The 18,275-nt window shown below is 39.9% G+C and overlaps 1 protein-coding gene and 1 long non-coding RNA gene across 2 annotated transcripts in view; one reads left to right on the forward strand and one right to left on the reverse strand.

Annotated features, from left to right (window-relative positions):
- Positions 1–247: 247 nt before the first annotated feature.
- Positions 248–5,686, reverse strand: LOC122557391. The gene is made up of 3 exons (XR_006313819.1): positions 5,519–5,686; positions 4,733–4,863; positions 248–330 (listed from the first exon to the last, which is right to left on the reverse strand). It is a non-coding gene; the product is annotated as an uncharacterized LOC122557391 (long non-coding RNA).
- Positions 5,687–5,882: 196 nt separating this feature from the next.
- ar (androgen receptor) overlaps positions 5,883–18,275 on the forward strand; it is a 232,944-nt gene continuing 220,551 nt past the window's right edge. The window contains exon 1 of the mRNA XM_043705049.1: positions 5,883–8,674. Within this exon, the coding sequence (XP_043560984.1) occupies positions 7,296–8,674 (1,379 nt within the window). The 5' untranslated portion in view covers positions 5,883–7,295. The remainder of the gene's footprint in view (positions 8,675–18,275) is intronic.

Genomic DNA, 18,275 nt, shown 5'->3' on the forward strand with positions numbered 1-18,275 from the left:
GTACATTGAAAAAACATTTGGAATTGTCCATGAATAGGAAAGGTTTAGAGGGTTATGGACTCAACACAGCAAGTGGGACTAGTTTAGTTTGGGAAATGTGGTTGGCATAGTCAAGTTGGACCGAAAAGTGTGTTCCTGTGCTGTATGACTCTACAACTCTATTTGACTGCTCATATTCTATAACAGTTCATGAAATCAAGGTGTCCTTGTTTTATAGTAGTATGCTGCTTCATGCACTTAACACTTACCACCAATTTCTGGTTTGATCATCATTACCATCTTCTTCACCATCACCTGTGCTTTCCTCTGAAGTCTCTTAATATAGTGGACCTGCAGGAAATGAATGATTAATTTGTGAATGGGTATGAATGAACAATGGGTGAACATATGCCTTTTGATGTGGACGTGCCACTGTTGGACTGGGGTGGACAAATAGCAGAAGTCACACAACACCAAGCTATAGTCAGGTTATGAAGGAGCTGCGCTCCAAAAGCTTATGATTTCAAATAAATCTGTTGGACTGTAACCAGATGTTGTGTGACTTCCGACTATATTCCTTTTGGATTAAAGAAGCAGTGAAAAGTTGTATTTAAATCCCGCTTCAGAGGAATGCAGTGTAGATGTCCACAATGCATTCCTGTACGCTGCAGGATCTTGCTTCGAAGTAGATGAAGTACTTAATTCTGGGCAATCCTCTTCTCGCACTCTGCCTGCGATGGGCATTAAATGCCAATTGCTCTGCAAGAACAGTGAATGAAGATAAGGCTAGTAATAGAAAGAATGTGCCAAATGGCAAGCAATAATTAAAATAAAAGATGTGAGGAAATATTTTCAGGGAAGTAGCCTCACTGGCTGGGCAAGTATTTATTGCCGATCTCTAATTGCTAATAAGAAGGTGGTGATAGCCACTGTCCATGTGGTTTAGGTATAACCAGAATGCTTTTAGAGAGGGAGTTCCAAGGTTTAGATCCAGTGATAATGATGAGTGGCTTGGACTGCAGGTGGTATTGTTCCCATGTATCAGCTGCCCTTGTCCTTCTAGATGGCAATGGTCATAGGTTTGGAAGGTACTGTCTAAAGAACCTTAGTGAATTTCTTGTAGAATTTAAGGATTGTGGAAGATGAATGACTGATATAAGGCGAACCAGAAAGCCATGTCTCAGGCTGTTGTGTTGGATTCCCCTGAGGAAAGAAATATTGTTAATGATTAATTTGTGAAAATGTTACTTTAAGGGGATGAAGGGTAAGATTTAAGTGGACAATAAAGATGAGAGGAGGTAATATGTTATCTTGATTTGATAGGAACTTGCTGCATCGCTGCTCTGCAGTCTTAGGATGTTGGAATCTGTTCCAGTGTTGCTTCCCTCCAGATGGCTCAAGTGATGTCTTGCAATGAGTTGGTGGTATTCACACCCATTTCATTTTGACTTAAATGCTCCAACCCCTCCAGGGAGGCCTTGGAGCTCTAACTGACTGATATTGTGTTTCCTTGTCCTCTGGCTGGGTGCCACACCTTGTTACCTTCTGGTGTTCCAACAATTCATAATTCTGCATAAATGTATTTTTAAAATATTGACCGTATTAAAAATATGTGATGAAAAGAGTTTGATATGGTAAAAGAAAGAGTCAAGCATTTTTTTTCTTCTATACTTAACTCACAGAGTTCTGATGAGGATGCAGGTTAAATAGTGCATTTGTTGGATGCCAAGGTGTTTCTTGCTTTTATACCAATGCCTGCACCAATGGGCATATAAATTGACATGAGCAGGAAACATCTGTGTAGCCCCATCTAGTGGCTGAAACAGGAAGTTTTAGGGGAAATTCCAGATGAATAATTTCACATGTTGGCCTCATGTCTACAGGCACAAATCAATCACAAAACATTTCTCTGCAGGTGACAAAGAAAGATAGAATTGTAAGATATGGTTAATCTGCTCTAATAAAGCACAACTTAGCAGGTTGCTTAAAGAAGCTTTAGTAGATTCTGGACAATGTGTCACCTTTTGTTGGCTGTGGACTAAATTGACAATTGCAATCAAGTCATAACTGTACTTGTTTTTAAGAGCAAGGTAAGAAAAATTCTTTTGCATTTATTCCAATAGCATATCCTCATTTAACATTGCTTGCTTTTCTCAACTACTTACTCTGAAAGTCTAACCAGTGGCTCAGTGGTCAGCACTGCTGCCTCATAGCACCAGGGACCCTGGTTCAATGCTCAGCCTCGGGTAACTGTCTGTGTGGTGTTTGCACATTTGCCCTGTATCTGTGTGGGTTTCCTCTGGGTACTCCAGTTTCCTCCCACAGACCAAAGATGTGCAGGTTAGGTGGATTGGCCATGCTAGGTGTCCATAGTGTCCAGGGATGCATAAATTAGGTGGATTAGTTGTGGGAAATGGTGTCCCAGGCATAAGGTAGGGAGTGAGTCCGGAGTGGATACTCTTTGGAGAGTTGATGTGGACTTCTTGGGCTGAATGGCCTGTTTCCACACTGTAGGGACTCTACAGACAGTAGCATGGTATAATATTACTAGACCAGTAAACCAGATGCCTAGACCAATTCTCTGAGGGCATGACTTGAATTCCCATCATGGCAACTGGGGGAATTCTTATTCAGTTATAAGATTAATTTGAAATAAAATGTTAGTCTCGTTTATAATAGTCATGAAACTATCAGGTTATTGTAAAAACCTTGCAAGCTTTACAATGAGCAATCTGCCATCTTTACCTGGTTCGACCTGCACATGAGCCTGAACTCACAGTAATGTTGACTCTTCTGAAATGCCTAGTAGACACTCAGTTGTATCAAACTGCTATAGAGAGAAGTATCACCACTACATGGGTCACTGTAGTTTAAGAAGTGGCTCACCATTATCTTCTCAAAGCCATTTTAAGGTAATTGAAGCACATTGTCAGGTGAAGGTACAGGAGATTTATCCTCTTTCTGACTTGGGAGCAAATAATGGCAAGTTATTCAATTCTTCAGCTTGTCTGTAGCACAAGTTTGACTTAGCCTGGCTAAAACCTCCCTACTTAGGTGTTTATGCTCTTTTAAAGAATAATTAAGCACATATTCATAAAACTGCAGTCAATTTTCTTCATGTTTGATACTAGGTTTTAATTTTATTACAGATTATCTGATTTTCAACCAGCACATAGCACAGGATCAGCTAAACAGCTAAAAGTTCATGACTAACTTTAAAATTTATGGAAAATCACTACAAAATTCCTTGAGGAAAAATAGGCTAGAACTTCCGCAAAATGGAAGACTTGCTTCATATTTAACTGTCTTACATTGTGGAATTAATAATTCACACATGAAGCGATTAAAAAAAATAAGTTTTATAGTTAGGGTGGAAAAGATGATAATCACTAGTGTAGCTTTTCTAAAAGGTTATCATACCGACTGATGCGAACGAATTGTCTTCAACTGATAGCATAACTCCTAAGCTGCTAATTGAAACTACATAGGAATTTTAAAGTCATTATCTATTATTTTGAAGGGATTTCTGAGTACTGATTAGCATTCACAAGATAGGAATCAAGAAAATATTACGACTAAATTTCAGGTTTCAACCTTGTGGGAATGAGGTAGCAGAAGCGAAAAATTAAGATAAACTGTCACATTTGCACTGGTCGCCATTTCAATTGGTCTTCTCAGTCACATATGAATCAGCCCCCAGCAATGTTGTCCCGTAATGATCACTTCTTTACCAGATAATTTCATTGCTGTTGTGGGATCACATTGGATATTTTTCCTTTCCTGACCAGAGTGTAACTTAAATTGTGCCAACAACTCACTAACAGTCTGAAAATGAGACCAAACATGATAATGATTTGGGATTCAGACGGATTTCATTTGAGAGATGATCGACTTGTCAGGTCAATGGAATCAGCTTCCCTAAAAATCAGTGTTGTTATATTATAGCAAAATATTGTCATAGTATATCATAGTAACATTAATAATTGTAGTATGTCATAGTTATGTTCATGGTAATAGTACGGTATATTATTTTAGAAAGGATAACATATGAACCAGAAAGTATAAACCTACTAATAGGTAAAATAATGTTGCTATTCTTAGGAACAGTTTGGAAGAATGCCTATAAACAGGGAGCAATGGATCGTTCATCTCGAGGTATGATTTTTACCTTGGGGGTTGCGCATTGGCAGACATGTGAGAAGTCCAGTGTTCAAACCTGGAAAAGCCCTGATTGCTTGTCTATAAAACAGTAGCTCGCTCAGAAATTTTCAACTGGATATTGAAGGTGAATTTCCTGTCTGTCAAACAACCAAGGCCTTTCTAAAGCTTCAACAGACTAAGTGTACGGCAGAACTCCATTATGTAGTTAATCTGAATTTTCAGAAAGCTTTCCTCAAGGTTTCTCAAGATCAAAGATTGCTGACTTAACTTAAAATGCTTAAGTAAAGCACTATTAAGGCAATTTCTGTAGAAACATACATACTTTGAATGTTCACAATGGTGTTCGATGATCACATGGGTGACTCAACATAAAGACAGATTGTGCTTCAATTCATGCAATAGGCTTTTCTGCATTCACCAGAAGACACTGAAGAATTCCAAAAATTGGATGGAGATATTTGCTTCTTATCTATATTTGGCAACTGAGCACTGTTTTTATGTGTGGCCTTCCCATATTCTGTTCATTTAATTTTTATTACAGTAAATAAAACAGCTACTTTTAATTTTTAAGGTATATTTAAGTGTTGTTTACCTTTCAAGGCTCACACTGTACCGCTAAGTTAAGGTATCCTGTATGACACAGAAGCTGCATGTCTTTTGTGGTAATCTGGCCTTGCATTGTCACTTCACCAGACGGTTAGCACCAGTTGCAGGATCCACATTCTGAATTAAAGACATTAGCAAATTATACACCTATTTTTAGGATTGGTGGAATATCAAAACACAGAGATTTTAAGGTTGCATCAATCGATGTATCTAATTTATAATCACAGGGGTTGCATAAAGTCTGAATAGTAAATGCTGCTTAGGCTTTAAAAAATAACCAGTTGCTGCACGATTGTTCTGTGATCTTGGCATTGAGTAAAATATGAACATAAATGTTATGCTAGCCATTACATTGCAGGATTCCTACTTCGAATAAAATTCAGAGTTTAAAACGATTTGCAAGGGGTATAAGTTCAATTTTAACGTTTACAAATCGGTTTGGTTTCAGATGGCCAAACAAAAAGTTGTTGGTAATGGGCCGTTTTTTATGAAGAGTGTCTGCGTGAAGAGACGGTAAGAATTGCAACAACACAATCTCTGTACGGGTTCGATTCTGTGCAGTTCGCCAATACAAAAGCCAGCAATGTAGCGACTGAAACAATTGCACGTAATCAGGTTCTAGCTCATAGGGACCAGTTCTGAGGATGACCGACACTCTCACCCTCTCCAACAACTTAAAGTAAGGTTAACAAAACTCCAGTAACACATTATTTCCACCCACAATTTTCCCTCGTCTATCCAGTATTAGACGTAAGCGGCTTTTAAAGATTACCTTCATAAATGAGGCAGAATTAGCTTGACCAAGGATATGAATCTACAGTTTAGATGACAGTGGCTAAGAGCACATTAAAAGTCAAGCCAGCTGAGGCTGTTGGCAGCGACCAGGCAGTGTAGGAGGACCCTCATTGACTTGTTAGGTTTGTATGAATTAAGTAATATGTAATATTTTGAACCATGTCTAAAATAATAGTAAATATGTAACAAGTCTATACCGCCTGGGGTGTGGAACATTACCACGGAATTTTAATGTATTTTTCTGCGCTTATTTATAAATGTACTTGATTCTTTCACTCTCACACTCTTGATTGACGCAGCGATTTTGGCCAAACCCCAAGGTCTCAAAACGTAGCGTCAACACTTCCAATTGCCAGATGCAGTCAGTAGCAGAGGGAAGAGGCGGACTGCACGCTGCACTGGTATCGCAATATGCAAACATCGATTTGACAAAATGGTTGCAATGTGATGACTAAAATCGGACATAGCAAAACAGGGGGAAAAAAAGCTAGAAAACTGAGTGCCGTGCGATATTGTGGAAGCAGGGAACAATTTATAATTCCAACGCAGCGAGTGAAATCAGACTGTCGGAGCCGTGTTGGATTACACAGTAGTGCAAAGCGGGACAGCAAAAAAAGTTTGCGATTCTTTTGCAGTGCCAGTTCTGTGGGAGTTCGTTGGTGAATATACTTCACCTGTACTTTTAACAACAGGGCACAACCCAAACTGTACTTTGCATTGCGCTGGAAGTAAGTATTTGTGCAATTAACGATAAAGTGAACCACTCGATCAAAAAACAAACGCTCGATGTAACTGGAGGTCTGTTCCAATCACTATCTTTAGTGTCTCCTCCCCCTGTTGGATGCCCAGTTCCCGATCCGCGATTCTCGTATTCCCGGGAATAATTTGTTTCTGTGCTCTTGTGCGGGCCAGCAGAGGAAACGACACACTTGTTGGAGACGGCGAATCGCGTTGTCCACTTGTGGCCGCTTCAAAAATCTTTAACTGGAACAATCAGCAGAAAGCGACCTGCGGACTCTTGCCTTGCGAGAATCTTTCTGGAGATCCACACGGCGTTTCATCTGGTCCTGGATTAGTGGTGCTGGAAGAGCACAGCAGTTCAGGCAGGAACAGTTTGGATTCCGGGATCGATTAGACAAAACAACAATACGTTTGTCATATCGCGTCTGCAGGAATTGCAAGTGGGGGATCACAGTGCAATTGGAAATTAGAAGCTACCTATCACTGAGTTCAGTGTATCTTAAAAAGTCGGGGGAAACCAGGCATTAGTATAACACGATTGCTGTGCAAAATTATATTGTCACGGATGCGAGAGAAATTAAGGCGGAGTTAATATATGGGATTTTACTGTATTTTTTTCCAACCTGAAATGAAAGGGTTTAGTCCGTGATTTGTTCTATCGCCATGCTTGGAAAAAAGTAATGCACACAACTCCCAGCGGCTGCAATAAAACTGTGCACGTAGTCTCTCATATCTTTTCGTAAGCAACGAAAAACTCATTCAAGTAATTTGCAAGTGATGAAGAAAAATGAAACAACTAACGGGATATTGAGCACCTCCTCATTTTTTATTCTTGTTGTAAATGCACTGTGGAAGTCAACAGTCAAGGCTTGTGTTTTAATCAGCCCCCCTGCCCTGCCCGCCGCCTAAGCGAAAGTAAAAATCCAGACTGTAAGAAATAATTTTGCACACTCCCCCCTCCAAGTGCACCCAGCCACTGTCACTCCCACCTACACGGTAATAAGGAGAGGAGAATGGAGACCCAGAGCCTTTATGGGAATTACAGCGCGCAGCCCGGCCTCGAAGCAGCGGGCATGCAGCGCCAGGGGGCGGCGTTCCAGAGCGTCTTCCACGCGGCGTGCGCGCGCGGGCACAGCCTGATGCGCGCCAGCGAGCCGCCGGCGGGGGCGAGCGCGCCCGACGCCCCCGCGGGAGGTGAGCGCTTCGGCCCCTTCTACGAAGCCGCGTGCCGCCAGGGCGCCGCCATCTTGGGCCAGCAGCGGGACGAGGTGGCGGTTGGAGGCGGACGCGGCGGTTACGGCCACGCGCCGTTCATCGTGCGGACTCTGTTCAGCAGCTCGGGCGACGCGTGCCCCGAGCGGGAGAAAGGCAGAGAGTGCTGCTGCGACGGCCATGACTTCGAAGACCGCGAGCTGGTCAGGGATCTCTCCCCGGAGACGGAGTTCAGCGGCAGTTGCTCTTACTCCCTGACCAACGACACTGCCCGGGAGCTTTGCAAAGCCGTCTCGGTGTCCATGGGCCTCAACATCGACAACAATGAGCTGGGTGAACTGCATTCTCCCTTTGGCCCCAAGAGAGACTGCATGTTCTTCTCTTCCAATAACAGTAACAGAGCAGTCAGCATCGATACTGCAGCGACAGCGCCCAGTGACGACCCATGCCCTGGCTCTCAAAATATGAGGCTAGCCAACAGACTGGAAACTGGGGACGAGCTTAATCGAGGGGAACATAGGGAGTCAGAAAGCAGTGCATATTCCACAGAGTACGACGTATCTCATTCAAGGAGGGAGTCTATTTGTAGAGGGTTAGTTGAAGACTCCACTGCTAATGAATGTATCACCAGGGCTCAAGAAGCTAAATGCATTGGTGAAGAAAGTCAGACAGCTGATTATGCTGATAAGGATCGTAAGCAGTGCCACATTAACAGAGCGTTTCCAACTAACTGTGAACATGACCAATCTTCGTCTGAAGAAAACACCCTGTATAACCTGTCAAATAGAGTTGGCTTGAGAGATGCTGATAACTGTGACCTTAATAATGACAATCCATGCGATGCCCAGTTTGGTGTAGCAGCAAACATTAAAATTAAAATAGAAGAACACAGCAGCATAGACAACCACAGAGCATTTTCTCCTCAATGCAGATATATGGATTGCACAATGACGCCACTTTATGGGTCCACACCATCTTGGCGTTACATTGAAAAGGGGAGTTTTGAGAATGACTTTGGTGGTTCTCCTGAATATCCAAGTAATGATTTAGCAGTTCGGGATAACATTATTACATCTGACTCATGGTACTCAAGTGGTCTGCTAGATAGAGGGCCACATCTAGCTTCAGGCCATGTTAAAAATGAAATGGAGAGTTGGATCGATGGATACTACAACATACGGTAAGTTGAAGACAATTGAATAATCCAGGTAGAGATTGCATATAATCGGATGCACAAATTGGCTAATTGGAAAAGCTGAAGAATGGATGTGAATTATAAAATTAATTATTGCAGTTAACTATTATCCAGTATAATACAACTGTGGAATTTCTTGGGACTCCATAGTGACTACCATTTCAGAATATTTTTCATTATTTGATCTGCCAACTGTCTAAGCAATATTTATAAAATATCCTTTGGTGAGAACAATGCATGAAATGCAATAAACCATGTCAAGTTTCTTAGTATACCTGGAGGCTAGCATGGGCATGTACTCTGTTGGCAAGATATTCATAAAACAAAGAAATGTATTCCCGTTCTCAGTTGCCATCTTGCTTTATCAAGGTACATACCTTGATTGTGTTTGAAAATAATAGTGGGGTTTGTTGATGGATTGGTGCCTTGGTATATGTGAGATATTTTTCATACTGAACTGTACACAATCAGAATGTTTTTACATTGAGAAAATCTATCTAAGTAGCTGATATGTCCAATAAACTTGAGGGCGGCTGTACTGTAACTGGAACTTGATCACAATCCAGTTTCAAAAGAATGTCTTTTCATATAAAACTTTTCTAACTTTTTTTTGTAAAATAAGCAGCCAAGGTGCAAAGCTACAACATTTTGATAAAGATTTCAGGCATGACCATTATGTAGTGCATTAAATTTGCTACAATGGTTTAGTTATAAATTTTATTCGTGTAATGCTGTGGTAATAGATTCATGACAAAAACACAGCAAACTGAAAGGGTGTGATTAGGGGAACTTTTATCAAAAGCCATATGCTGCAAATTTGAAATGACAACAGAAAGTACTAGAAATGCTCAGCAGATGTGGCTGTAGCGAAACAAGTTAATACTAATATTTTCGCCCTGTGACCTATGCAGTTTGCTGGATCAATTTTTGTTTGGTTTTGGTTGTTGATTAAATGTGATACAGGCCATGAGGATGAAGATTATTTGTTTCAGTTGCTTGAGTGGACGTCACATTTTATTTCTAAATCCATAACATAGAAGTGGCTCACGGTTACATAAACTTAACCCAAAAACCAGCCTCTCTTTGCTCATTTGTAATTTGTAATTAATTTTTGTTTAAATTTCAACAGATTTCAATATCTATCTGTCTATTAGTTTTGCACTTGCCTTGCACGTAGCATATGGAAAAATGTCTGTTAACGGAGTGTGAAGCAAGCTGACTTGATTTTTAATGATTGTCTCAAAGTTTTCAAACACTTGAGCACTATAAGACACGCTTTGAAATCTGAGAGAAAAAAATCCTATACACAGAAAAGGAACCAAATTAATTTTTTTAGGTCTTCATGATATGAACTTAGATTTGGAATTTTAAAGTTTGTTTCTTATGCTCTGGGTTCATTTTTGAAACATTGATACAGAAAAGTAAACTGAGACTTAAAGGGATTGCTATGTTATTGAACTGACTTGGAATTAAATAAAATATTTAAGTGAGCATAATTAGCTATTTTTAAAAAATATATATATTCTTATCTCATTTCAGACACTTGTAGTAAGTACTTACACAAAATGGTGGGAGAAATCTTGCTGTTGTGTGAATTTATCTGGGAAACATCTCTTGAAAGGATAGCAGCTGGTTCAATTAGCAATTTTACTGGCTAAGTTGAAACAGGAATGGAAATAAGAGTCAACTAACAAAACTTTTTTTATGTAGTGAAACCATAAAAATAGACTCAAATTTTCAAAGTCGGTTTGGTTGTATGAGATCCTGATGTTGCTAGGCCATTTTAAACTATGAAGTGAGCTGACAGACTTTATTAACATGCGTTGATCAAAAGCAACAGCAGTAATGTGATGTAGCTTAGTTTTGTATTTATGGAGAGACACTAAAATTCAGTCTTTCATTAAAGGGAAATTACCCACATCAGGGTGGAAAAAAACAGAAGAGCTTGTGATAGTCATATGAACATGACGAGTTAATTGAATTTTTGGATGACCCAGTAGATAGATGAATGTTGAGTATATGAACTTGAGGAAAATTTGCCAGATATCACATGGAAAATTGCCAAAGATATGGAAAGGGTAATAAAATGAATTAAAATTAGTTGGAAAGGAGAATACAAAGCAGGGGTTGGGGGCTTTTGTTTTAGATTGTGAAATATAATTTCCAGCCAAAGTTCCATTCCAACATAACATTGGTTTACTATCTGTCACAAGGATTTCAATATTAACCTAGGGGAAATGGTGACATTTTTCACAAATAAAGAAACAGAAACTAGAGGTAATTCTTTAAAATATCGACAGGTATCAACAAAATTAAATGAACTAAAAGGTGGCTAATGAAATTTAATGCCAATAGAGAAAAAACAGTTGTTACACTCTGAATGGAAATAGGTTTGGTGTTGTGGCACAGCAGGCAGATTAAGAAGCACAATTTCATAGGACATTGTAAACAACACCTCTCATTTGTAAGGCAGCAAAAATCCTGGTGGAACTTTAGATTTTGTTAAAGTGGTTTAGAATACAAAAGCCAAAGGGTAAATATTATTCTAACTAAAATCATATAATATCTCAAGCCTAACTGCTGCATGCAGTTTATGTTCCATATTACAAAGAGATCGCAGAGTAGCAATTAAGTTAAAGATGTCTTAGCTGTATTCAAGGATGATCAAGAAAGTCTGTTTCCCTCTTAACCATTGTCATCAAAACAGATTAACTAATTATTCATTGCAATTTATGAGAATGGACTGCATGTAAATTGTTTATTATATTTGCATACAAAATAACCCATACAATAATTATTGATATGGAAAGTGTTTTAGGGTGTTTCTGAAAACTTAAATACTGTATAAATGTAAATCTTTTGTTCTTTTTATTTTGTTTGAACCACAATTCATGGCTACCTATTTTGAAGTAGAAAATTATGTTTACATGCAAGGATTACTGCAAAGTGATACTTTTCCCGGCTTTTGAAAATAGGAGCAGGTTACACAGTTAGTTGGATTGATGCACCTATGTGAAAGTGAAGGCACTTTTTTCTTAAGTACACTCCCAAATGGAAATGGAAATATATCAAAAAGAATTTCATTTTTGGTAAATGGGAAATATTTATAGGATGAAATCCATTTTACTAACAGTTTTCCTGTTTTATAGGTAAAAAGTTAACATTTTGAATGTACAGGAACATTAAAAATGGTTTTAAAATGAGTTGTAGTCATACATAGATTTGAAAATTGTGTTTTTTTCTTTGTTTTTGGATATAGATAAAACTGGCCAGGCTGTATTTACTATCATTCTTGATTATTCTGAGAGCGCGTAGTGAATGCTTTCCTTTAACCACAGTAACCTTTGTAGGATATTAAGCTGTTGACATTGAAGAGGCAGCAATATAGATCCAAGTCACCGTGGTGAGTGACTTAGAGGCTGTGATAGCCTTTAAGGTCCATGGAGCTCATTTGAGTTCCCTGGGTAGCAGCCCTGTTTATTTTCAATCTGAGTCCTTTATACAGCAGACCCACTCCCTATAACGGACTTTTCATGTAAATGGGTACATGGGTGCTTTACTGGTTAATTATTACAAATAAGAGATTTCACACTGATTTGATGGTGGGGAAAAAAAGTTCAGTTGCGTGTAAGAGCATTTCTGGATATTAAAAAAAAGATAAAGCAGATCCAAGGCTCCAAAAAAAAGCAGACTAAAAACAAATTTAAAACAAAATCAAAAATAAAGCAGACCCCGGTTGGATCTGCAGATGTGTGTGTCCTGGACTGGGACTGGTGTACGAGTGCATGAGTCGTGGCTCTGTTTTGATGTTCAACGATAAATAATGTTCTTTTTGAGTCGGGCAATCTGAATTATTACCTTGGTAATGAGAGTCAAGAAGTTTTGGAAAGCCTCTGCTTTTAACAAACTCAGTAAGTCCGTGGTAGGGTCAAGATTTATAAAAATTCAGAGGCCCAATCTAAATACTTAAAGGCACAACTGGCCCCTCTACCCAATGTAGGTCTTTGGACTATTCCATCGCCAGACCACAACAACACGACGGTTGGAGGAAGAGCGCCTCATCTTCCGCCTAGGAACCCTCCAACCGCAAGGGATGAACTCGGATTTCACCAGTTTCCTCATTTCCCCTCCCCCCACCTTGTGTCAGTCAAATCCATCAAATTCAGCACTGCCTTCCTAACTTTTCCAGCAACACATTTTCAGCTCTGATCTCCAGCATCTGCAGACCTCACTTTCTCCTCTACCCTATGTGCCAAAGTAGAAGCCATGTTGGAATATTTAGAGAACCTTAGCATCATACACCTAGTGCGGTTTTCCTGAATTGGCCACACCCAATGTCCCAGTTGTAAAACCTGACAACTGTGTACATTTCTGTAGGAATTATAAGTTGACAGTCAACAAGAGTTTCCCACTTAGATGCCCTATGTCACAAAAAAAATTGTATGAAAAGTTGACTGGGGGGGGGGTCACACATTTTCCAAATTGAATATGAGATCACAGGAGCAAGGGAGAACCCTCAGACTCTGAGGTGAAGTGATGTGATAACCTTTTTAAGCCTCATGGGGAAATCACTAATTAATGTCCCTATGAAGTTTGATGAGTACGAATTCCTTTGATAACAGGAACATATCAACTGAGCCCTTCAGAAATATCATAAATACCCACCTCACTTTTGATGGTTTGCATTGCCCATAATTGGCTTTGCTTGGCTACACTGGTGATTTACTGGTGGTTAGTAATTTTAAAAAAATGAAACAAAAAAAAGTCATGGTGATTTTAGCATTGGGAAAGCCACTCAGTTATATGTGACAACACCTCTGGGTAGAATAAGAAAAATAAATCATAAAACAGACCAAGTCCTAGTGATTTGTTGGCGAGAAAGTTGTTTGTGTGTGATGATGATTACAGATTTAAAAAGAAATAAGCAGACCCAATGAGAGGGCTCTTTTGGTGCATTGGTAGCATATCTACCTCTGACACCAGGAGGCATGGCCTGAGTTGTGTAATAACATCTCCAAGTAGTTTGATTAGAACCTAACCATCCTGTGTTAGTGAAAGGTGCTATTTAAATGTGAGCCTTTCAGAAGTAAATGTCTAAAACGAGCAGACCGAGTTTGTATTGCCTATAACGGGCTTTTCATGTAAATTTCTAATTGGCTGCATGGGTAATTACTGGTGGTGATTGATAGTTAAAAGTCCAGGTAGTTTGGTGGTGGGAGAATGGTTCCATTGCGTATAATAGCACTTGCAGATATACAAAAGAAAAGAAACAGACTCGAGGGCTCTTGTGACACAGTATTGAAAAATGTCCATATTACAGAGGAGGAAGTGCTGGATGTCTTGAAACGCATAAAAGTGGATAGGTCCCTAGGACCTGATCAGGTGTACCCTAGAATTCTTCGGGAAGCTAGGGCAGTGATTGCTGGGCCTCTTACTGAGATATCTGTATCATTGATAGTCACAGGTGAGGTGCTGGACTACTGGAGGTTGGCTAACATGGTGCCACTGTTTAAGAACGGTGGTAAGGACAAGGCAGGGAACTATAAACCAGTGAGCTTGACAACGGTGGTGGGCAAGTTGTTGGAGGGAATCCTGAGCGACAGGATGTACATGTATTTAGAAAGACAAGGACTGATTAGGGATAGTCAACACAGCTTTGTGCATGGGAAATCATGTCTCACAAACTTGATTGAGTTTTTTGAAGAAGTAACAGAGGACTGATGAGGGCAGAACGGTGGACGTGATCTATATGGACTTCAGTAAGGCATTCGACAAGATTCCCCATGGGAGACAGGTTAGCCAGGTTAGATCTCATGGATCACAGGGAGAACTAGCCATTTGGATACAGAACTGGCTCAAAGGTAGAAGACAGAGGGTGGTGGTGGAGGATTGTTTTTCAGACTGGAGGCCTGCGACCAGTGGAGTGCCACAAGAATCGGTACTTTTCATCAGTTATATGAATGATTTGGATGTGAGCATAAGAGGTATAGTTAGTAAGTTTGCAGATGACACAAAAATTGGAGGTATAGTGGACTGCAAAGAAGGTTATCTCAGATTACAATGGGATCTTGATCACATAGGCCAATGGGCAGAGAAATGGCAGAAGGAGTTTAATTTAGATAAATGTGAGGTGCTGCATCTTGGGAAAGCAAACCTTAGCAGGATTTATACACTTAATGGTAAGGTCCTAGGGAGTGTTGCTGAACAAAGAGTCCTTGGAGTGCAGATTCATAGCTCCTTGAAAGTGGAGTCGCAGGTAGATAGGATAGTGAAGAAGGCATTTGGTATGCTTTCCTTTATTGGTCAGAGTATTGTGTACAGGAGTTGGGAGGTCATGTTGCAGCTGTACAGGACATTGGTTAGGCCACTGTTGGACTATTGTGTGCAATTCTAGTCTCCTTCCTTTTGGAAAGATGTTGTGAAACTTGAAAGGATTCAGAAAGGATTTACAAGCATGTTGCCAGGGTTGGAGGATTTGAGCTATAGGGAGAGGTTGAATTGGTTAGGGCTGTTTTCCCTAGAGCATTGGAGGCTGAGGGGTGATCTAATAGAGGTTTACAAAATCATAAGGGATTTGGATAGGATAAATAGACAAAGTCTTTTGGCTGGGGTGGGGGAATCCAGAACTGGAGGGCATGGATTTAGGGTGAGAAGGGAAAGGTATAAAAGAGACCTAAGTGGCAATATTTTCATGCAGAGGGTGGTACGTATATGGAATGAGCTGCCAAAAGATATGGTGGAGGATAGTACAATTGCAACATTTAAAAGGCATATAGATGTATATATGCATAAGAAGAGTTTGGAGGGATATGGGCCGGGTGCTGGCAGGTGGGACTAGATTGGGTTGGGATATCTGGTCGACATGGACACCTTGGACCGAAGGGTCTGTTTCCATGCTGTACATCTCTATGACTCTATGGTGTTCCTACTTCTGAGCCAGGAGACTTGGGTTCAACTCTCTCCTGCTCCAGAGGTGTGTATAAACATACTTGAACAGGGTGATTTAAAAAAAAGTAAAGCACATCTGATGATGGTTCTGCAGAACTGTCTGTCACAGGCTGGGACTAGCGTATGTATGCCACAGGTAGTGCACTATTATTTTCAACATCACGGCGTTCCTTTTCACTTGGACTTCCTGAGTTATTCCTGATTGTTCATTCCTGATGAAGGGCTCATGCCTGAAACGTTGATTTTCCTGCTCCTTGGATACTACCTGACCTGCTGTGCTTTTCCAGCACCACTCTAATCTTGACTCTGGTCTCCAGCATCTGCAGTCCTCACTTTCGCTTTCCTGAGTTATTGCAGAGAGGAACTTGAAGTTAATGGTTTTCCCACAACATGACTTCTCTTCCCCCATTGGTGGCAGAAGTTGAAGTGATGAAAGAGACTATTAAAGTATACTTGGTCAGTGTTGCAATACGCTGCAATAAATCTACAGATGATGAGTGAAGAAGATATAGAGTTTGTGTGTGGAGGAGTATTGAATAAGCTAACAACTGAATTTGTTTGAGCATTCTTGGATGTTGTTACATCTAAATGATTATTTATTCTATCACACTCACAATTTGAACTACAGATGGTAGGATTCCTTTAACAAGTAAGAAGTTGAGAATTTCTTGGATAAGTATCCAGCTTATGGCCTGTTCTTGTAGCCATGCTCTTAACATGGATAATTAGTTGTGCAACCTCAGATCTTGATGGCTGGGGACTTTGTAAAGATTGTGCCACTGAAGGTCATGGACTTGAACTTTCTTGAGCAGGTCATTACCTGCCACTGGTTAGCTCGTGCTTCATATTTGCTCTATCATTATAGTTATATATGAGCACAGTTGAATCATCAGTCATCAGTCACACTCTTGAACTTATTACAGGGAGATCATTGGTGAATCAAGTGAAGATATTTGAGGTGAATGTGTTTCCATCGGCAACTTCTTTAATGATGATTGCCCTTCACCAACATAGCCATTTTGTCCATGTCACGTTTGACTTGACAGCTGGGGGGATTTTTGTACTCATTGACTTCAGCTTTGCTATGCTCCTTGTTGCTATTCTAGGTCAAATGCTGCCTTGATGTTGAAGGTAATCATTTTGTTTTTGTATTCAACTCACTGGGGAAAACTGGCCTTTTCATGTTTCTTAACTAAACTCATTTATGTTTTTAATTTTATGATTGGAATTTGACTTTGTCCCATTCAATTGCATAGAAATGGAAATTAGCAGAAATGTTAATGGACAAAACCTTGATTACAAAATAATGAAGAGGTTGGTAGTACAGTAATTATTTGTTTACATAGTTAAAACAGAAAATGGAGAAATTCAACAGTTCTGGCAATATCTGTGGAGAGAGAAACAATTAATGTTTTGAGCTTGAATATTAATTTGACTCAAAACGTTAACTTTGTTTCCACAGATGCTGTCGGTTTGTCCAGCATTTTCAGTTTATGCTGTACTTAAGATTTCCAAAATCTACAGTATTTGCTTTTAATATTTGATCATAAATGGTTCCACAACATCTGGTGAGGAACACTGTATTAATGCAAATACCCAAAGGTTACTGTTCTGCTAATGGCTTCACAAAAGTATCATTTTGAAGTTGTACAGGGCTTTGCTGAGAGCAGTTCTGGAATACTGTGTGGCAATTCTGGTCATCCTGTTATAAGAAGGATGCTATTAAATTGGAGAGGATTCAGAAAGGATTTACCAGGCTGTTTCCGGAATTGAGGGTTTCAGTTGTAAAAATAGGCTGGGACGTTTTTCATTGGAGCGTAGGAGGTTGATGGTTGACCTTACTGAGGTTTATAAAATCATAGATAAAGTTAATGACAAGGGTCTTTTCTCTAGGGTGGGAGAGTTCAAAACTAGAGGCATATTTTCAAGATGAGAGGAGAAACATTTAAAAAAGACATGAGAAGCAACTTTTTTCACAGAGAATGGTTCGTGACTGCAGTGATTTGCCAGATAAAATGGTGGATGTAGGAACAGTTAGAACATTTAAAAAACATTTGGATAAGTTCATGAATAAGAAAGGTTTGGGTGGATGTGGGCCTAGCATAGGCAAATGGGTCGAGCTTAGTTTGGGAACATGGTCTGCTAGACTGGTTGAAACGAAGGGTCTGTTTCCATGCAGTATGACTATCAGATTGCTATCTCTCTCAATATTGACGTGCATTAAATAGCATGACATTGTCATATTTGCATTATAGATATGAATTACATCATCCACAGGTGTTTATGGTTTGTAATTACATGTATAAGTGTCTTTTAACCATGTCATAGAGTCATAGAGATGTACAGCATGGAAACAGACCCTTCGGTCCAACCCGTCCATGCCGAACAGGTATCCCAACCCAATCTAGTCCCACCTGCCAGCACCCGGCCCATATCCCTCCAAACCCTTCCTATTCATATACCCATCCAAATGCCTCTTAAACGTTGCAATTGTACCAGTCTCCACCACATCCTCTGGCAGCTCATTCCATACACGTATCACCCTCTGCGTGAAAAAGTTGCCCCTTAGGTCTCTTTTATATCTTTCCCCTCTCACCCTAAACCTGTGCCCTCTAGTTCTGGACTCCCCGACCCCAGG

Source organism: Chiloscyllium plagiosum, chromosome 15, assembly GCF_004010195.1.
Source record: "Chiloscyllium plagiosum isolate BGI_BamShark_2017 chromosome 15, ASM401019v2, whole genome shotgun sequence".
Lineage (NCBI taxonomy): Eukaryota > Metazoa > Chordata > Chondrichthyes > Orectolobiformes > Hemiscylliidae > Chiloscyllium > Chiloscyllium plagiosum.